This window comes from Erpetoichthys calabaricus, chromosome 12 (assembly GCF_900747795.2).
Source record: "Erpetoichthys calabaricus chromosome 12, fErpCal1.3, whole genome shotgun sequence".
Lineage (NCBI taxonomy): Eukaryota > Metazoa > Chordata > Cladistia > Polypteriformes > Polypteridae > Erpetoichthys > Erpetoichthys calabaricus.
The window spans coordinates 107,406,559-107,429,768 of record NC_041405.2 but is presented as its reverse complement, the minus strand read 5'-3'; the positions used below and the strand labels follow the sequence as shown (position 1 = coordinate 107,429,768).

Here is a 23,210-nt window from a genome sequence, read left to right as displayed (position 1 = left end):
AAATAAACGAATACTTTTCAATTTGAGCCTTCAGTTTTAATAGAAATATTAAATGTAATAAGCAGGGTTTATCAAGCATTTTTAGGGCATCATAATTAAATTATAAGAAGTGAATTAATGTGTGTGCACATATACGTACATTATGCAGTTTAAATATGTATACAGTACACATATTTATGTGTGAGTATGCATGTTTATACATATATAATAATGGTGTCTACAAATTCTCTCACTATTGGAGTGTGTATGGAAGAATAAAAGAGGACAAAGGTCAGAGTTCAGCATTATAAAACTTAATTATACATTTATGAATCATTTGCTATTTTGTAAAGACTACAACTTTGTTAGTAGACATAAAAATATAATGTCTTTATTACCTGAAATGTACCTTTGAGAATTACCTGTTTTAAACTGGTAATCCTCAGAAAGTTGGCAGTGGGAACAATATGAGAAATAAGAGTGGATGTTGCGCCAGTCTATCGCAGAGAGCATGCTTACAAACACTCAAACTGGGTCAGTTTAGAGTTGTCAGTTAACCTAACATGCATGACTTGTAAAATGGGAGTACCTTGAGAGAAATCCACACAGAGAAGGGGAGAAGATGCAGACTTTGCACAGACAGCATACAGGCCAGAATTACAACCTAGGACCCTGGAGCTTTGAGGCAACACTATTATCTCCAACACTGTAAAGTGGTATGAACTTTAGTTTTCCATAAAAAAAATAAAGAATCAAAAAAGTATAATTGAAATAGAAAATACAAAGGTCTTTTTCTGCTCTAGAGGTTGAAGTCAAAGAGCTTGGTCACTTTTTATAAGAAAGATCACCATACTTTGTGAAAGAAATGGGCTGATCATCTACAATTCATTTATTCCATTTCATTGATTTTATTTATTTTAAATAAGACAGCACATTCTTAAAATACAAGAACACAGAAGATGGGAAAAAATTATTCTCATTCAGGAAAATGGGGAGGAAAATGAGCAGTCCAACAGGCTACAATACTGACACTGAGCAATGAAATTTCATCTGGTGTAATTTCGGTAAGTGTATCAGTGGATGATGATGTCAAGAGCATTCAGTTGATGAGTAGGTGAACACAAAACATGTGCCCTAGGTCTTGTTGAATATTTCTCAGGTTGGGTCTGAAATTTAGTGCATGTCCAAATAGATTAATACAATGTGTAACTTAAAATTGTATGAATTCATGTCTAGCACAGACAGAGGAGTAGGAGTAGCAGGATGAATTATAATGCAGCAGTAAGGTACAGTCCCAGGACTAATTTAAGTGATTACAGTAATACATTATCTGTGGACTTTTTCAGTAGCATTATCTATGTCTCTCTGTAAAAAGAACCCTGTGATTGTTTACTATGTGATTTGCCCAATGTAAATAAAACTGATTCAGGGAAATTATACAAAGGCTGTTAAATTGTAAGTTAACATATATTGCAATCAGAAGAATATATGATTTTTAAGTTAACATTTTTTATAGTAAGTTATTTGTCGAAGATCTGTTTGAATGATGTACAAATAATATATCAATATCATAGCAATCTTTAAGTACCTTATATCTTGAATGTTAAAAAGGTTACATGTAGAGTATTTCTGTTAACTGGAAAGCATCTTGCTTTGTTTTTAAAGGTGTAACTGACAGTAATAACTTAAAATTAAAGTTTACACTGTACTGATTTGAAATCTTTAAGGAGTTCAGAACTACTGAATATTTTACATAGTTGTGACAATTAGTAGATACCAGTACACACAAGAGAACTAAGAGACAGAGAAGTGGCAGTGCTACACTTTTTGTCTCGACAGTGACCTGTGCTGGTACCTATTTAGCAATAAATGTCCTGCTGCACAATCCCAGAATCTGAGCAAGCCTCTCTCTCTCTCTATTAAATCTTTTAAATGATAACCTTTCACGGACAGAGCAATGTTTTTTTTTCCCCAGGAAAATAAGGATGTAGATTCATGTAATAATCTGAAATATTTCTTGTTTATATATATATTCATGGCATTCGTTGAATGTAATTACCCCGATCTACATGCTGTCAAATGAACGAACCACACGCCGTAGCATAACATTAGGGGCTTCGCCTCTGGTGCTGACGTTTGAGGTTCGATTCCTGAGAGGGGATGCAGTGAGTGTGTATGCCTGATGAACCCAGAATTACGGCGAAACACGTGTCGTGTACTCTTTGCATTATTTGACAGTAAAAGTATTTCAACAATTCTATATATGTATATGAGTGTGTGTGTATATATATATATATATATATATATATATATATATATATATATATATATATATATATATATATATATATAAAACACCATTAACAGACTCTTGGACATGAACCCAGCATATGCAGGCTTAAAAAGAACAATACAAACATAATAAATAAGACTGTATGACCAAAAGCCTCCAGACCCCACCTTATTAATTCCTCCCCACCCCCTACACCCAGCTGTCCCTTTCTGCATTTGCTATATCTTCATCTTCTTTTGGGTTCTCCTGTTAGGGGTTGCCACAGCGGATCATCTTCTTCCATATCTTTCTGTCCTCTGCATCTTGTTCTGTTACACCCATCACCTGCATGTCCTCTCTCACCACATCCATAAACCTTCGCTTAGGCCTTCCTCTTTTCCTCTTCCCTGGCAGCTCTATCCTTAGCATCCTTCTCCCAATATACCCAGCATCTCTCCTCTGCACATGTCCAAACCAATGCAATCTCGCCTCTCTGACTTTGTCTCCCAACCATCCAACTTGAGATGACCCTCTAATGTACTCATTTCTAATCCTATCCATCCTTGTCACACCCAATGCAAATCTTAGCATCTTTAACTCCTCCTACTAACTACCTCCAGCTCTGTCTTCTTCTTTCTGGTCATATTGCCTTCAATTCCTGTATGTATAATCATTTTCCTCTAATAATGACTCCTGGTAGGGGTTGAAAGCTTAGAAATAAAAACTAATTTAAGATACACGACTTGTCTTCTCCCTTTGTTGATTTCCAGCTACGAATATGAAAATTGTATCATAGACCTTCGCATATGTATATATATATATACATACATACACAAAGCAATATGTTAAAGAAAGCACAGAAACTTTGAACTAATGTTTCCCTGCATTATTCTACCCTATGCATAGTGGATTGGACACGAGGATACTATTTTATTAATTACAGAAGTGGATCCATTTTTTTGTCTAAAAAACTCTTTAAAATTTGTGTGAATATTGTAATTAGCTGCAGTAAGTAAATGTATCTTAGATGGAGAAATGCATAGATTCAAATTTAGACCTACAATCTGAGTACAATATGCCATCCATCCATCCATTATCCAACCCGCTATATCCTAACTGCAGGGTCACGGGGGTCTGCTGGAGCCAATTCCAGCCAACACAGGGCGCAAGGCAGGGAACAAATCCCCGGGCAGGGCGTCAGCCCACCGCAGAGTACAATATGCTCCTGCTCCAATTTAAGTTCAGTCAGAAATCTTTTACAAATTAGACATTACATAAATTAATATATTACAGGTAATTGCATACTCAATTAATTATTTTAATCTGTGTTTTTGAGCCCAGAAATGTTGTGCCACTGGTCACTTTTCTTTTTATTTATAATCTAAACTTCTGTAATCTAATTCACTTTCTTTACTTACTATGTTGGTTTGTGGCTCATGGTTTTAATTTCCCTGTAGGTCTTATCTACGCCATCGAGTAAAAACGCAACATTTTATCTAGTTGTGACAGAGGTACCAAATGAGTATTGTTTGTTTGCTTGGAAAACCAATGCAGTGAAGTTTTAGGCTGAGCAAGACTTGACTCAGTAACTCTTCTTTTAAGATTTTCTAGTTGCATGTCACAATACTCCTAAAATATGTGTTACATGAAGTTATGCTATCTCATTTTCTCCCTATTAAGAATAAGAACATTTTAAATAAACGCACATGTTGCTAGCATTTATAATGGAGATTACACTGTTAACAAGCTCTTGTAAAGCTGTTTCTTTTGTCTATAAATGTTGGTTTAAATTGCCCTGTGACAAATGCAGGAGGGGTGTCTGACAATGAGTATCACCTTTAAGAACATATTCAGTGTCAGTTTATGAGCTTATCTGGAGAGTTGCTCTTACATTTAATGCAAAGCTGTGCTGATATACAATATGCTTAAATTATTCTGCATTCTGTTGCTTTCATTCATTTATCTTTATTTTCTTTCAGATTAATATAACATGGATAAGGTTAGTTTGGGAAAATCCTGTACATTTTTCTTAAGTCATGAATAAGCTGACAATTGTTAAGTCTAAGAAACTCAACCATAAATATAGCCCAGCCCATCTTCCTAATGCTGCAGGCTAAATGCTCCACCTAGTTACATGCCTGTTACAACAGATCATCATTTTCCTATTAATTTAGTGAAAAAGGTCTGGTTTGCTTCTTAAAATTAATAAACAGTGTAATTCAGTTCTTTATTAACTTGGCATTCATTTAAGAATGTTGATACAATATCTCTTTCATTGACTGTATAATGATTTACTATTAAGCATGTATTGAGTAGTCTGTTCCTATTACATCAAGCTGTTCAAGTGCAGTTTTACACTTGTTATTTTTGGGTTATGTCTTTCTGTAGCATTTTAGAATTGAACAAAGACTCACTAGATCTTCTCAGTGTCAGAAATAAGTAACAACATATACATATGAAAAATGTTCTGGAGTTTGAATAAATTAAGAAACTGAGATTTTTGAGTTGAAGTCAAGTGATATTTTATTATCATATGTGTTTAAGGAATACAATTTAATTAGAGAAGAGAGGTAGTGCAAGAGCTCAAAAGTACAATGCATATGTAGTGTGGTCCAGTATAATAAATAGAGAATTTAAATATACAGTATAGTAGACACATGTGGCTATGAAAGAGGAAGCCATATATGCAATATAAGATGTAGTATAAACAGGACATATGTATTCTGTAGATGTAATAAGATATAAACAGTCGGATTGAAAAGTCAGTCATGCATGTCACGACACCATTTTGAATTTGGTGTTTGTATTATAGTGTAAACAGGATATGGCTACAGAAGAGATGCACAACATACTATATATAATACAATAGAAGAGATAATAAAGCAAATGTCTATAATTTCCTTTATTGACAGAGTGACAGTATTATTTGTGTAATGTTTCTTGTCTCTTTAACAACGTGGTTGTCTGTGGTCTATACCTGAAGTGAACTGTGTAGAAAGTAATGTTCCAATACCATTTGTCAGAAGGTAAGAGTGTGAAGAGGGAATGAGGTGGGTGGCTGAAAATTGTGATGACAGACTGACTCCTCTCTTGAAAGTAGATGGTTTGGTGCTGTGGAAGGTTAGTGCCAATCATTTCTGATGCAGTTTTGACACTCATCAGTACAAGTTTTAATTTATGGATATTACTGAACTATACTGTGATGCATCCTGCCAGGATGCCCCCAGTAATATAGCGTTAATAGTAAAGTTTTAGGCTGAGCAAGACTTTGCTCAGTAACACTTTTCTTCTTCTGACACCCTCATTGTTGTCTATTATGAGGCAAATCACAGTGGTGTTGTCTGCAGATGTCATGATAATGTTATGACCATGCTTAGATTTACAGACATAGTTGTCTGTAAAAAATTGTATGCTAGAGGGCTGAGGTAATAGAATTTCAGCATTACAGCCTGCAGAATCAGAATAGATGAGACAAATAAGAAAATGACAAGCCAAAAAATATATGATTGTGTCATCATCACTTAAAGTGATGGAGGAAAAGAATCATACTTGTAAGGTGAAATTTAGTGCCAACTAAGATTAACTCAGATTTAAGATGCTGTGTTCCATCCAGCATTTTATATCTTCAAGGCAGGTCATGTGCCAAGTAATTCCTGATGATCAACCAATTTAATACTGACAAAATGTGAGAATTATCTGCACAGAATACACTAACCAACCACAAGTCTATGAATAGTATAGCCAAAGGGGATACATGTTGTATATTCAGAAAAGCAGTGGATAAAAGATAACTGAGGAACTCTTCATATCACTTGTGCTAAAGTTAACCTGCTGCTAACTAGACTGAGAAATTCTTTGACCAAATTTATCAAATGCTATTGTAATAAAAGTTAAAATACTGATAAGCCCAGAGTCTGTTGCTACAAGCAAGTTATTAATTATTACAAGTAGGCAAGCTTCAATACTGTGAAACTACTTTAAATCATCAGGACTGAAGTGGTTCTTTCAACTAATTGCAAATTCAAACAACATCAAGCTTAATGCGGCAGCATGCTGATGATCTATGGAAAGAGAATAATAAGTAAAATTGTTACAATTGTCAGAGTTAAGGCTAAGTGCCAGAGTAACAGGAGCAATTTAAAAATCATCTGGCATAGAGCTGATGGCTAATATGTGTTTTATTATTGTAGTGAAGGCCTGGTCTCTTACATGTGGACATTCCTTGATGGTGATGTGATCTAGCAATAAAGTTGTATTTTAGAGAAAAAAATCACTGAGGGCTGAAGGAAAAATTAGGAAAGGTTTTCTAAAGAGACATGTGAGAGAAGGGGTTTTTATGGATATTAATTAAATATAGTACTTTTTTTATTTATGTGATTTTATTGTGTATTATTTGTTACATTCTTTAGTGAAACAATCAGTAAGAGAATAAGGTACAGTTTGAAGTATCTCATTAACTACAGAGAACAGAATCTGTAGCATTGCATTGCAAATCACATTTAGCGCATGTCTGCAAGACCTTTGATGACTTTGATGATCACACTGTCCCAATGCTTCAGCCAGCTGCTGCCATAGATTGCATGGCAGAATTATGTTGTATAGCTGGACACTTAACATATATTGCTGTATGTGTAAAGAGAACCATTTCATATAGTTCTGAGCAGACAGTGTATTTTATAGTCGTCAATAAGATTTTTTGACGGGGGGGTTAACAAATTTGCCCGCAGTTAGGGATGTCTGAAGGTTAGAAATTCAGGCAGCAAGGTTAGAGGGATAGATTTTAAAGACTTCTGTATGAAATTTGAGACTAGTAGGTAGGAACAAGGTTTAGTATGGAAATAGTAAAAAACAGCTTTATGCTCTGCAAGGCTCAAACCAATGCTGTAAGTGTTACCACCACATTGGCCAGATGTGCTATCCAGGTTTAATATATTACTGGAAGAGTAAATAGCAAAGTGCTGGTGCAAGTTAAGATAGTCAAGCATGAATATAAATTCTTTGGTGAGTTTACAATTAGGAACATCAAATTAGGACTGAAATTAGCAAGATGAAAAAAGAGTGTTTAACTGAGCCAGTAATTCATCTAAATCACCTAAGAAAGCCACAGTTTGTCTTGAAGAGTGAAAAGGAACAAGGGAGATTATTAATTGCAGAGCCATCCATACGTGTAAAAAATAATGGACAGTCATTTAGTATTTATTATATATTCAAGTCAGATATAACCGTTACACCTGGAACCCTGAAGAGCGAGCAAAATTGAAATAAACATAATGGTATTACCTCATTATAATATGTAAATTTCTTGACTTTTTCTATGTCTAGATAACTGTAAGCTCTGTGTGTTGTTAGTTCATATCATCATGTGACTGGTCCTTACTTTAATATCTGATAGTATATGCATATGACCTAAATACACCACAGATAGGAAACAGTACAAAAATATGTATTTTATTAATTTTATGCATTTTCTAATCCTGCTTTATCTAGAGCAAGGTCAATGAAAAGTCTCAGAATTTTGAAAGTTATTAAAATGTGCTATAGTGTAAGTAAGAGTATTAATAAAAATGTTCATTTTTAATTTTGTAAAATTGGTCATTTAATAATGAAGTTCTGACTTTGGTATTTCCTCAGTGTGTGTAACACTCTATTTCTTATTGAAATACGTATTGCATATGTTTGTTTGCTTGATTGATATTTCAGCTTTGGCAGATGCCGTTCTATACAATGTATACAGTATAAGTAAGAAACTAAAACAGATGTAAGACGACCAGAGTTGGTTAAGAGTATAAAATGAAATAAGGATAAAGCCTTACATAACTTCACTATAGTATTAAGGTGTAAATTTGAAATTTAATACTATATGTTAACCTACATTTTTACTGTTTAGCTCTTGGTAAGTGCATGTTTTATTGCTGTTATCTCACATACTTTTTTATATTTTTTCTTGAAGGAACATACATCTTCAGCAACAAAAAATGTTAGCTTTTCAGAGCGGAACACCTGCAGCCAGAGCTCCAGTCCTATGCGAAGTCCAGTTCTCAGTCCTGCTGTGGTAAGTGTTCATGCTAAATATAAGGTGAATTTCCAGGTTAAATTTGTCCACATGTGGGCTTAGATGGGATTTTCATTGCTGATAGTCCCTTAACTAGTGACATTTTCTTGGTTGTAATTGAATTGTGATCCATTAAACAACTTAATTTTTTTCAATACGTGTAATTTTAAAAAAAAAGAAAGGAGGAACATGGAGAGGTGTGGTGCTATATGTGAAAAATAATATTCAGGCCCATATCTTCAAGATGGATGAAGGAAACATGTCAGCTAGTAAGGAAGAAAGCCAAAGATCTGGTTATTGGAGTAAGCTACAGGCCACAAAATTCTGAGACATTAGATAATAGTATATTACTTAATCAAATATAACATGTACAACAAAAAGGACATAGTGGTCATGCGTGATGAAAACTTTCCAAACATTGATTAGGTAGTCCTAGACGGGAATACAAAAGAGAAAACTTAAATGATGCGGATGACAAATTACTGTTTTTTCATTCAGTTTGTCTCAATCCCAAAATGTGGTGATTACTTTAAGATTACCTTGGAAAACACACAAATGTATACCAAAATGAAGACTTGAGGAAAGCAGACTTTATATGGATGAGGAAGTGTCAACAAAACATAGAATGGGAAAGCAAAAACTCTGTAACTGTAAATGATAGCTGGTGTCACTTCAGAGATCTTCTTATCCAGGCTCAAAATATGTTTATTCCAAAAACCAATAAAACAGAAAAGCTAAAAAAAAATTACCAAAATTGATAAATAGGAGCATTATTAAAAAATTAAAACTGAAAAAAGCACTGTACAAGAAATTTTTAAAAAGCCAGATAATTCTGACTTAGAGGAATACCAGACGCTACAGGAAGAGATCAAAAAAGCATTTGAAACATCTAAAGAAAAAATTGCTAGTGAAGCCAAAACAAACAGCAAGCATTTTTTTTCAGAATTACTTTAGTAAAAAGATGATAAAAGATAATTTAAGAAATATTAGGGACACAAGTGGAGAAATCATTAACAATGAGAAAGAAATGAACTGAACAATACATTTTACCTAAGTATTTATAAAGGAAGAAACAAATGGAAAGTCTCATACAGCAGTAAAAACAAACTCGTGAGATCCTAGATTTTAAAATAGAAGAGTGATTGGCTTCAAGCCCTCAATACGTTGTAGACCAATAAAACCCCTGGACCTGATATGATTGAAAGAAATTATCAAGATATCATCTATATATCTGTATCTCTTCTTTATTAAGTATTATTTGAACATGTAATAGTAAATACAATAGTATATTCATGAAAAAGCATTAGTTAGAACTTTATTACCTTTGGTTTGTTATTGTGACTGTTTTTTGAAATATACCAAAGACTTAGAATAAAGTTATGTTTTTCAAAATAATTTTTAATTTAAATAATGGATACAGTGGCCTTAACACTTTGAAAAACATTTCTTGTACTCTATACACCGTGTTATGATATATAAATTGCAAAATGTTTTTTTTTTATTGGAAAATACAATATACTTTTATTTGTCAGAGGAATGATTTAGTTTGAAAGTTAGAATAACTGTATAGAACTATCTTGAAAAATGACATAATTGCTTAACATTCCAGGCATTTCAATGGTAAATAGGGAAGGCATGTCCTACTTTTTCCCATTATTACTTAGCAATTGTATCCAGAGCATTTCCATATAATACAGTGTTGTATTTATTAGACTGCATATTCCCGTCATCATCTGAAGCAAGCTAATTTGAAAGAGGTTTTTTAGTTATGACCTATTTTAGGTTAGAAAAGTGACTTTCTTGATGGTGAATGGAATATAAATATTACATTTTTATATCATACAATATAAGCTTTGTTTGCTATTTCTATACTTTTTGTTATAGAGGATTTTTTTGTATTGATCTTTTTGCAATACTTTTACTTTTGTTTTAAATTCCTAAGAATAGTGAATTGTGAATTTCCCCTTGGGATTAATAAAGTATCTATCTATCTATCTATCTATCTATCTATCTATCTATCTATCTATCTATCTATCTATCTATCTATCTATCTATCTATCTATCTATCTATCTATCTATCTATCTATTAGCTGTCTTATATAATATGAATATGGACAGGATTATGGAAAGCATCTTGAGGATAGATAGATAGATAGATAGATAGATAGATAGATAGATAGATAGATAGATAGATAGATAGATAGATAGATAGATAGATAGATAGATAGATAGATAGATAGATAGATAGATAGATAGATAGATAGATAGAACACACCCAGCAGAATGACTGAAAAAAAAATTCTCACTTGGCAGTGCCAGAGAGGCATTATGCTGGTGTACTGCTATTGGTTTAAAGAAGCCTCAGTTTTGTTTCTTGATACACTTCTGCTGAATAATTTGTTGGCTTAAAGTACTCAGTGTTAGTGTGTCATAGAGATTTAAACATTAAAAAAGAGGTTTATGAATTTAAATTTTAAGATGATTAAGAAATGTCACCTTGATAAAACTTCAACCTTGCTGAGTGTCTACTTCCACACCAAACTTTCACTCCCAGGAGTGTGGTTTCATTTCAAAAGTCTCCTGCAATTGTTACTGACATTATTTAATGTTGATGCCCAAATGTGAATTGCTGTCTCAAATCTATAGACAACTAGACAATAATTACTGAAAAACACTTATAATCACAGTCTTTCAATATATGTGATATTAATAATAAAAGTTTATTTGAAATTGCTACAAAACACAACTCAGAATTACGTGATCATTTTATAGACTTGAGTAAATGTCTACCAAAAAGAAACAGTCAAACTTACTAATTAAATTTACACAATCAAAAGCGTTTTCCTGAGGTTTTTCTATTACCGTATCTTCAGCGGGCATTAAAGAATTTGATAACTGGTTTGTGGCACTTCAGTCTGTTTCATTTTGGTTTTGGCTCTATCACATAATCTACCTTTTGCATTTTTTCATTATTTTTTTATCGGGTGTGCACATGACATGTCACATAAAGTGTATAATGTTGAGTGTTGATTCACTCTGTGAACTTAGTAATCAATGGTGGTCTTGGTTCTTTCAAAACTCTAAAGGTTTTTACAAATCATGCCTTGCAGTGTAATCGGTTCAGTTAAGATTTATGTTTTTGTATACAAAGAGACTCTTATGTTAATGCGTCACCATCACTCACCACATAACGACTCAGCCTCAGTCTTCTTCCATAGGCTATGTAAAATAACAACACAGAAAGTAACAGGCGAAAAGTAGACTCTCTTTAGGGAAGCCAACAATCATATGATTTGAGTGTGCATTTCTCCTTAAATAACTGTGCTTGTATGTGATTCAGTATGTGTGTCAGCATTACCTATAAAAATATGACTTGAATACACATGGCATAAGAAAACAAGGTGATTTGAGTAAGCATGTACCGCCAATTCAGGCTGTGGCTTTGAATGCATACTCAAATTGGATGATTTCAAGGCCCACTGACAGGTCTGCCATTATATCAGACATACTGAACATTTTATTCAGAGCATTATTTGTTACAAGCCATGACAGAACATAACCGTTGAAGAAATGGAAAAGCAGAGAAAAAGTAAGACAATATTCAGCCAGAAGCTTAAGGCTTTTGTGTTTATCTTTGGATTCCTGTCCCATGACTTCCATTTTACAAATTCAAGAAGGGGCTTTTATATAAAAAGCTACACTTTAGAACACAGTTTCATAGGGCAAAGTATTATATATTATGATTGTGAATAAATAGTCCAATGCAATTTTGTTATGCAAAAAAATGAGAAATGTTGGCTCCAATTTTTGTTTTGTTTCGTAAGTGCTTAAGAAAAAGTTTGAACCACAAAAATAAAGAAATAAATGAATAAACAAATAAAATAAACAAATAAATAAATAAATAAAAGTGCAATATACCTAAGAAGTTTCAAGAATAAACTTGTGTATCCAACTGTTAGTTGAACAATTAAAGGAACATTTATAAAAGTCAGAAGTCTACATAAAAACCCTTTTTAACATAGCGTACAATTTTAAATTTATTTAATGAAAATTTTATCTATAGGGTGGGTGCCTGAAGTGTATAAGTGATTAGCTTTTCTTCAAATGAATTTTTAGGAGGTCAACCTGTGCAAATGTAATGCAAGGACTGAGCACATCGGTGTTGGATAGGTTGGTGCAATATGGAATGAATTTGATGCACTTTTTATAAAATAAATGCTTTGCTTCTTGTGAGTGTATTTTGAAGGATGTAAAATATATGGTTAAATGTATTAAACTGGTGTCTAACTTATTTCTTGTTGAGGTGAATTATTTTAATAAAGGAGGAAATGGAGTAAACCTGGAAATAAGGTCTTGGTTAAAGCTGATGACTGTTATATTATACCAGTAAGGAATAACCTTGGAGGTCAATCATCACCCCAAAAGCAGATAGTAGATGTCACGTTTTATATGTGTACCAAATTTCAGGTCAATAGTTCAAATGGTTTGCGAGCTACAGGTGATTTAAAATCCTGGACAGACAAATGGACAGCCACGGTAGCGTATTATATATAAAGATTAGTTCCAGATGGATGCAGACCATTACAAATTTTTTAAAGTCCAGGTCGTGCAAAATGATTACTAGTCATCTCCTGTACGTGACGACTATTGCATAATTTTCATATCAACACTATAAACAAAATAATGGTGTGTTTAAAAGCTTTATTTTTAGATTTTATTTGGACCAACACCTCAATGTTTGTTTGTGTATATTCAGGGCACCAGCAGAAACTCATCTGATATATCTGATCAATCATGTGAAGAAATTGATATTACTTGCAGCCACAGCATGTTTTACAAGAAGAATGGGGTCCCTTTTGGATTCTGACATGAAAAAGATGAGATCTTGTATTACAGTCTGATATTCTATTTAATTATTTTCAAGTTAAAGGGAGTATATTGATTTCAAATGTGAAAAATAAGTTCAGCTAAAGTTTATTCTGGCAGTGGATCTAAGAGAAGCATCGATCTTCCAGTTAAATCAGCCTGTTTAAAAAACAGGTTTTACTCTTTCATACAAACACAGTGACAATAGATTGTCTCAACATAAGCTAGCATGCATATGTTTGGAATATGTAGGAAATGCAGAGTTCATAGAGAAGACTCAAATGAGCACTGAAAAGACATGTCAACACTATTAATCACACTCTTGTCCCATAAACTGTGAAACAGCAGTGCTTACTTGTGTGCTACAATTGCCATTAAATATTGGCTGTTGATGTGGTACTTATGTACACACGAATGTGCCCTTTGGTGACTTTTATTCCACCCAAGACTGATTCTTGCTTTTTGCCTCTAGGACAGATTCTTACTCCTTGTGACTCTGACATGGAAACATATGTGCAGAAAATGATTAAATGGTTTAAAATAATCCTTTTGATTTATTTTTTATTATGCAGTCGTAGCATTTTATACACTATGATGTAGTTTGAGTGGGCTTGCATTTTAATCAGTGACTTGCATAGACCTTTTGTGGGAAGTGGCTCAGAAGTAGAGAAAGAGGTGCAATGTTACATTTTAACCCTGGACACAAATTAGTTACAATTTTAATTTCTCACTTTTTAATTTCTTTGGAACTTTCTGTATAACGTTAAGGTCATTGTAGTATTCCCAAACTTGGCAAAAGATGTATGTCCATGATTGCAGATTATGTTGGAATATCAAAAATGACAAAAGAGCAAATAAAATGATTCCCATCTAGTTACATTAACCTTAACAACAAGAATTCATATCATAGTACATCAAATCAAAGATTTTTTTCTCCAAAATATAATTGTTTTAAGTCAGGCATTGAGAAAGCCAACAAAACTGATCATCTGGTAGTTTATGTGACCATTATTTTTTATGTATTAGGCTTAAGCAAGAAATTATTACAGTATGATGCAGATCTCTGAAGTACAATGTAAAATAATTTTATATATACAGTAAGTATTAAGATTGTTCAGTAACAAAAACATGATTTTTTTTTTATTTCTGCATGTTGTCAGTTTTTGGGTTTTATAGTAAAAACTATTTATTTAGGTTCAGGCTCTGGCCTTCTGCATACTTCTATTGGAAGAAATAAGTTAATATAAAGAAAAGAGAACTAAATATGAAAAAATAATGACAACATTTTTACTCATTCAAACAGAACTCTTAATATATAAAGCAAATAAAACTGTCCAGAAATACATCCCTTGCCCTGTCCCAAATTCATTGTACAATTAAAATCAGTTACTTGGCAGTAATTTGAACATCAACACATGACTTATTCATTACATTGTATGAAATACCTTTGTTGCACAATACTGTACGTGTATTCATAATTCAGTAAGACAGTTACATTTATCTTTTAAAGCTACTTCCCTGCTCCTCTGTAAGAATTCTTTTAAAATTATTAAAATAATGAGAGAAAAAAAGAAAACATCAGCCCACCTACTACTGTATTTTTTCTCTTCACCTGAAAAGAACTCCTCTCACAGTCTCAAGAGAATATGCGCTTTACACAGGAGTGGCAGATAACCAAGGTCATTTGTACAGTGCTTTCTTTTAAAGATCCATGATGGTGACACTTTCCTCCACTATGGTTTGCTAGTTTCTCCAACTTTATTACTGTGAGGCAGTGTTTTTACTCGCACCTGCTTGCACCCTGTTGGTTCTTTTCTTATTCTTTTTGGAATAAGAAAACCATCAATGAGTAATTCAGTAAGAAAAGTGTGATTCGCTCTCTGATCAGCGGTACAGGAGGCATAGTTGCATTACCACTAGATAAGTAACTCAGCGTGGTGGTGCAATTGGTGGGTCATGTATTCCCATGAAAAATTATTAAAACAAAAGGGATACCACTTAATTCAACTTCTGATTAGAACTGATCATTTTGTGTATAGGTTTGCGGTTTTGCAGGAGTTGAAGGCTGATGTACGTATGTGGCGTAGCAAGAAAAATGTGTACACTTGAATTGAAGAGCACATTGAAGAGAAGGTGGAAAGCAAATATAGTTCATTCACAAAAATAATACGAAGTGGATATGGTACATTGTGTCCATCTTAGCTTTTTCCAAACCCTAAAGCGCATTTTGACTGTTGGTGAGACAGCATTTCCTAAACTTGCGTAGTCATTCGGAGGGTATATGTGCAAAAGACTATTCAAGTTTATCATTTGTGAATGTTTTCCAAAGCAACCTTCTTGTTTAATCAAGAAGTACATTTGGTTAAAACGTGTGGCTCACCACTCTCATTTACTTTGAATCCAAAGTGTTGCCACATAGGCATGGTTGATTTCTTCTTTGCCACCAATTCGTCCCTTCTGTGCTTTCTAAATTAATTGAGGTACTTTGTTGCAGCGCATAGGTACTAATAATGAGGATATCCTGTGGAAAAACTGAAAATTACAGAAATTGCACAAAAGTAAAATTAGCTTACTTAGTTAAAACAGTTACATCCACCACTGGCAAGAAAATCATTAAATCGGCGATAGATAGATAGATAGATAGATAGATAGATAGATAGATAGATAGATAGATAGATAGATAGATAGATAGATAGATAGATAGATAGATAGATAGATAGATAGATAGATAGATAGATAGATAGATAGATAGATAGATAAGGGGTGATTCATCAACCTGACAATTTCAGACATTGCCCAACCCTAACTGGCTGTTTTCACTCTATGTGAGTCTGTATTGGTTATTTAGTTTGGTGTTGCTATTTTAATTATTTGATTTTCTAAATACAGTAGCTGTGGATATTTCATGTACAGCGTTTCATTTCATTATTAAATTTAATTAAAAAAATTTCTTGAACATTTATGAATCTGTTAACAAAATTAAATGTGGGGAAAAGTCAAATATACAACTATATTACATTCTGTATGAGAAAATAGTATTAACAGAATATTTAAATAAGAACTAAATAATTAATTTTAATACAAAATTTTAGTATTGAGTATTTGTTTTTAATTCCATCTACAATGGAACCGAAAGTGAAGGTAAAGTTTCACTTGACTAGTTTCCATGGCTCTGTTTCAACCAAAATATCTGCTTCCACCTTACAATATCAGATGCCCCCCCTAAAATGTTTTTCATGGCACTGTCTCTGGTTAATTGTCCACTTAAATGTTGGAACAGGCAAACAGTGAATAGACAGCACCATGCCCGCTTTGTCCCTGTATTGGAATAACAACTCTGGAAAATGAATGAAGGCATTAATATGTTTAATAACACTATGGAAATACAGCCTAGGATGATTCACTTTTAGTAAAAAATAAATGTGTTCTCCCTGTGTTTGTTTGTGTTTAATCACAGTTTAAACTTGAACTGTTGCAACAGTTTACAGCATAAAATTATAGCAGTGACGTTGGCTTCCTTTTCAGACTGACTTTCTTTCTTGGACCTATTGATATGTTAAATGCAGTTGTAAAATTAATAATTAGATATTGTACAATCCTTATGGCCTCACATCACATTTAGTGACATTTTTGAGACAAAAAGCAACCCTTGCTAACCAAGAAATACCTTACAGAATATATGGTAACTAGCATAGCGTGTCATCGATGTGGCTTAATCATGGTTTTTTTTCCATTACTTCTCACAGTGCAAATAAATATTGTCAGAATGATTCACAAATCGAAATTGACATCTTGTGAGTATAGATTTGGACCTTTTGTTTAGGTCTGCTTCCTTCCTTTTACACATTACTACAGGAAGAGAATTTTGGGTTCAGAAATGGAAGATTGCATGGATCATATAGAGCCAGTAGACTGTGGGATTTGCTAGTTCCAGTGAGATTGCAAAGTATTTTGTGTTTTGCATAGACTTTTGTATTTGAGGTATTCAGTAAGCTGTTGCCTAAGGGTCCTGCAGATGTGAGTATCTTTTGTGCATTTTATGTGCTCATAAAACCTGACAAATAATTATAGTTTGCCATGGGCATTCTGATCAGGTATACAACCTACAGTCTTTCAAAGCCTACAGCACTTATATATACTGTAGTGTCAGTTTGCTTCAGTGACAAGAAAACACTTAATTCTTTGTATACTGCTGTAATCTCAGATATTCTTCCTTTCTTAAGTGCCAGCAGAGAGTTGAGTTATTATAGATGGATTTTTTTTTTAAAAAAGGCTCTATCTATCTATCTATCTATCTATCTATCTATCTATCTATCTATCTATCTATCTATCTATCTATCTATCTATCTATCTATCTATCTATCTATCTATCTATCTATCGATTGTTTAATATTCTGTATTAAATCTGCAATACTGCATTTCATAAAATTATTTACAATATTTAACAAGTTATATGTAACAGCTTTGTATATATCTAATACAGAAATCACAACCAAAAACAATCAATTGGATTTGATTTGGGAACTCCTTCATTTTCACTCTTGTGCCATTAAATGAAAGAGTGCAGGGAAATATAAATAAGAAAGTGAAAGTGCAGGTAAATATTGATAAGAAAGTGAAAAGACACATCATAAATTTCTTTAAGGAGAAATTCAAGCTTGAGAATATTAAATTATTTTATTGATAGTCTTCTGCTGCCTAAAATCAGCTTAAACTGAAAAAACTAAAAAGAAACTTAACATAACTAATCTAAGAGAAGAAAAGTGCAATGAGGTGACAGAGTAAAGTAATTGACAGGATTTATTTAAGAGATGCGAAAAATAGGATGTATGCAAAAACAAGCAGAGAGAGAGTGAGAATATACATAATAGGACCATCTTGTTTAATGAATCTGTAAGGTCAAATAAATCAAACATTTAATATCAGTGACTTATCCAGGGATCTTTCGTTAAGAGTCTATTTCTTTGACAGTTGACATCTACGCAGCATAAACTTGCATTTTTGCTTCAGACTTCTGGTTTTCACATACATTAAATTACAAATTACACAAAGTAGGAAGGTATTGATTAAACCACTAATACCAGAGTGTTGATAACTGGAGGTTGAAATCCATAAATTAACCTATGAAGTTGTGCAAATCATTCTAGCTGAATTGCACACTGTTAAACATTGTAGTCATCCAATTTAAATGTTTTCCTAAAAGTAGTATAACAAGTTCAATTCTAGATGACATTGTCATAGGAACTCTCTAGAAATGTTACAGTATTGTATACAGTGCTCAGAATATGGAATGTGTAGCTTGTAGTGTTGGATCAATACTAAAATTTAGACTTTGGTACTGATACCAGCTTTCACACCTTAATACTGATATCAAAACAATACTGAAGCAAATAATGCGCCCCATCCCCAATAATAAAGGTCTGCACGGTACCATACCACTCCCACCACAGTTTTATGACACTCCCGTAGCAGGTTCCATTCCACTCCCAACCACATAAATATGAATATAAAATACATGTAAAAAATCTTTACAATTCTGATAATTATCTTGTTCATTCACTCGATTTGCTGCTTGAGGCCTTGGGTGTCTCCAGTTTAGACTTATCTCTTAACAGTCACATTGAAACTTCTGGATTGCATCTGTGTGGGTTCTGGAAACTCCTCTTTTCCCTCCACATCCCAAGGATGTGAGTTAGAATGTTTATATTGCTAACTCAAAATTTCAGTTCCTTTGATACTGCAGCATGCTCAGCTACGTGGGTAAAACATTGTATTTCTAATGTGTTTATACGTAAACAGTTAATGTGTTATTGTTTAGGCAGTACAGAGAGAGGTGAGTTGTTCTGCATGTTCAGTCCAGCAGTTGCTTGCCCTTGGCCACATTAACAAAGTGGAATGTGCAATTTTTTTCTATTTTAAATTATTGGTTTAATTTATATTTCATACATTGAAGGTTCCCTTTGTTTTACAAATTATTTTTGTGCAACTAGAATGTATAGACCAACTTATGCATGACGTTTTCAACACTAAATATTGATTAAAACACACATGTTGTGGCCTTGATGCAGTCTGCTTGGCTCAGTTTTCAAGTTGAAGATTCCCAACTATCACGTGTGCAAGTCTACAAGAACTGTTGTGATTTGTAGGTAGTTGTCATATTTTCCATTTAAAGTAAGAATGTTTTGCTGACAATTGCTTTTAAATTCTGTATTTATGGGTTTACACAAAGTAACTAAATAAATAAGTGGGCTTATGTATCACTTTTTTGATTAATTAGGAGGTGTGCACACAGTGCTGGAGCCAAGTTTCTATTGTTATAGCTTTTCTTCCAACTTAAAAAGTTAATTCTGACAGTATGGTTTGGGGTGTCACCTTCATAACTGCTAATCAGAGTAATTAAGGGTAGTGGTACACTATTTTGTTCAGCCTTCCTTTTTGCATTTTGGCTTCTCTTGGAGTACATATCCTGTACAGATTAACCTGTCCATCCCACTAGAAAACAATCAGTGCCTATCCTACAATCCAGAAAATGTTAAAGAAAAGATGACTGCATGAATGTACACATACACACACATATATACTTCTTATTAAATTATTAATTTTTTCTATTACAAAAAAACCTTACACATTCTAAAAAAAACTACAAAAAAAAAGTGTGCCCTGCAGCATGACATGATTAGCAGAATGTAAATGATGCTAACTGTGGATAACAGTTTAATTATCCTTGTTTTCTGTTCTGTTGCCAAAAATATTTTGTTACAGTTTTACTTAAAGGTTTGGAATTAATTAGTGAATACTAACAACAGTATTTTTTTCATTATTATTCAGTGTGGTGTTAGTGGGATATTTACTGTAGCCAGTTGTACATTACACAAAGCCATCAAAACCTTCATAGTGAATGCATTTTGAGTGTATTTATGTATTATATACATTAACATATACATATCCAGGAAGCAGGCACACTTTGTCCTAAGACTAGATGAAAATACCATGCACAAAGTGTTTGACAGTTAATTGGGTCACCATAGCTTAAGATATATATAGTAGGAAGAGAGTAAAGGAGTAAAAAGGTTTAGCTTTTGTTTTTTTAGAAAAGTCAGTATATCATTAGACTGGGAGTCATTTAGATGGTCATGGTAAGTTCATTAATCAAGTTGATACCAAAAACTGGGAAACATCATTCATTTTTGGCACATTTTGTGAGAAAAGGGACCGTTAATGCACAAATTGAAGCAAAACACATAATTTTTATAGGGATGTTTAGAGAGACCACAGGCTAGGTCAGGATAATAGTACTCTATACATGTTCATAGATAATGCTAACATATATGCTGCATTAGCTGAAGAGATTAGGAAACTGTGGCCATGTAATTTTGTTATGTGCCAGTAGTAAGTGGCTGGTTCAATGGCAGCCTAGCAACAGTTGATAGGCTATCACTGGTGGATGGTCCACAGGTCCTTACATTACTTTGGGCAGGTTAGCACTGGCAACTCAAAACTTAGCTGGACTACAACTCAGTTGTCATAATGAACGATACGTTTTGACCGTTTTTCACTTTTGATTTGCAATGCTGTTGCTTTCAAAGGTGTTATGCAGAATACTGATTAATTGATGGAGAACTTTACTTGTAGATCATTAATGCAGAACCATGCACCATGATTAAAACCAATGGCATTGCAAGTCAGCTGCATAAGAAAAACAAATCAGGTTGAATGTACAATTTCAGCCAAACAGGCAACTAACAAAAACAAGAAACTCAAATTAACTTTCTGCTGATAATGTCCACTTTCTTTCTATATCAATATGACTAAAGCTTCGTACTAATCGTCTATTAGATGTTAACATCTCTTTCTGTCTAGTCAGCCGTGTTATGCTAGATCGGGGATGAATCGATCCACTCATGATGTTTTTGTTTCATTCATCCTCTGACCAGTAATACATACTACTGTGACTGCAGGCTGGAGTGCAATGGATACAGCAGGCCAAGTCTTCAAACTTAGTACAAGGGAGATTATCCTACTGCCTGTATGTATTATCTGACCTGGGGTCAAGACTGCTGATATTGATAGAATAGTCTGAAGATTGTTAATTATACTGAAAGCACCGTGTAAAAGGCGCATGATGTAACATTATGTTACTTGTGTTAGGTATTTCTTCATTAAATCAGAATTAACTTTCCTTAATATTAGGTGTTTAAGATTTATATTGAACAAGTCACCAACACCAAAAATGTAACTTCCTTTGGTCTACATGTTTCAAATATGTATATGAAACCGTGAACGATAAAATTAAACAAATAAGTCCTCCATATATAGTGACAGAAAAACTTGAATCTCTTACCATATACAGTATAGCACCTTTAGTCAAGGGCATTATTAATTAAGAAACCTGACTAAGAACACAACTGATGATAAGCCTTACACTTATGGTTGAATATTTGATTTATAAAAAAAAATCTATTATTCATGTTTGGCTGAAATTAAACTTGAACAATGGAGAAACAAAGAGCTGAAAGGATGTAGTCAATTTTGAGGCATACTTACACAGCCCCTAAAACCAATATAGTTATTGCTGCCAAAGATATTACCACCAATAATTGAGTCAAATATTTTTTCACAGGGAGCACTGCATATTGCTTAACTTTACTGAATTAATCAAAGTCACAATTTTGGTAACACTTAACATTAAGTGTCCATAATTACACTGTAACTACTATGTAATTACCTGTATAAGTACAGTGTAACTATGAGTTATTACTCCATACTTACTGTGTAATACAAAGTAACGCTATAGTTAATTACTCAGTTGTCACTGTTATTCCACAGTTTATATAATTACAATGTAACAATTATTCACTGATTCAAAAACAAGTGTACTTACATAGTTACATTGTATCTGTACTTTCAAAATGTAATAAAAACATCAGGGTATGTAACTACAACTATGTAACAGATGTTCCATGGTCTGGGCAATTGTAATGGAGAATTGCAGTGAAAACTGCATAGGTTTTTGATGATATTTCAAGATCTTTTTTAAATGGTGAAAACACCTTTGCAAAATGGTTAATGCTTTTGCCTCACGGATCATAAGTACACTTGTTTTTGGATCAGTGATAAATTGTTACATTGTAATTATATAAACTGTGGAATAACAATGACAACTGAGTAATTAACTATAGTGTTACTTTGTATTACACAGTAAGTACGGAGTAATAACTCATAGTTACACTGTACTTATACAGGTAATTACATAATAGTTACAGTGTAATTATGTATCATTTATTTGATCCATTTATCTGTTGGTTTTATTTGAAGATCTGATGACACTCACATGTGAAAAATATGTTTTATACAGAAAATCAGATGGGTCAAATACATTTTCACTTTATGGTAACTATGTTTGTGTCATTGTGTTCATGTTATACTTTTCTCCAAAAATCTGTCCTTAGTTGCTGTTATATGAAAATTAAAATATGATTTCTTTGTTGCATTTCATAATTAGGTGAATTAAAAGTTTTTTTCAGTATAAACTTTTAATGTTCTCTTGCTTGCATGCCTGGTTGGGGTTAAATATGCATGTGTTTTTCCACAGACAAATATGCTTCAGGTTTGCTGTTTTATTTTAATTCAGGTTTAAGCTATTTACTGAAATCTGAGATAATAGTTTACTAAAGTCATTCCTGTTCTGACATAGTATTCAGTGTTGCACAATGACACTTACCTTGCAAAATTCTATTATTTGCATGAGTTTTGGCACTCCTCAGTTATGACATCAGTCTATAGTACTGTATTTGCATTAGGAAATGTTTAGTTGAGCCATTGTAATACCAAACATCCTACCTATGACTGCGTGCATGACTACAGAAAGTGAGCACTTTCTTATGTATAGTATCTGAATCTTGTCTTAAAAATACATAACAACCCCGTTTTACTTGCCAGGAGTGGGTAGCCTAACAGACTGAGAACATCTGACATGGCTGACATAGTTTCATTATTTAATTTAAATATGTGGTTTCTTGTCTTGAGTAAACCTACCTTTTA

At 33.2% G+C, this 23,210-nt stretch overlaps 1 protein-coding gene across 2 annotated transcripts in view; it reads left to right on the top strand.

Moving 5' to 3' along the window:
- pof1b (POF1B actin binding protein) overlaps positions 1-23,210 on the top strand; it is a 49,047-nt gene that overhangs the window by 4,888 nt on the left and 20,949 nt on the right. For both annotated transcript variants that reach the window (XM_028815972.2, XM_028815971.2), the window contains exon 2: positions 8,202-8,303. In XM_028815972.2, the coding sequence (XP_028671805.1) occupies positions 8,202-8,303 (102 nt within the window). The remainder of the gene's footprint in view (positions 1-8,201; positions 8,304-23,210) is intronic.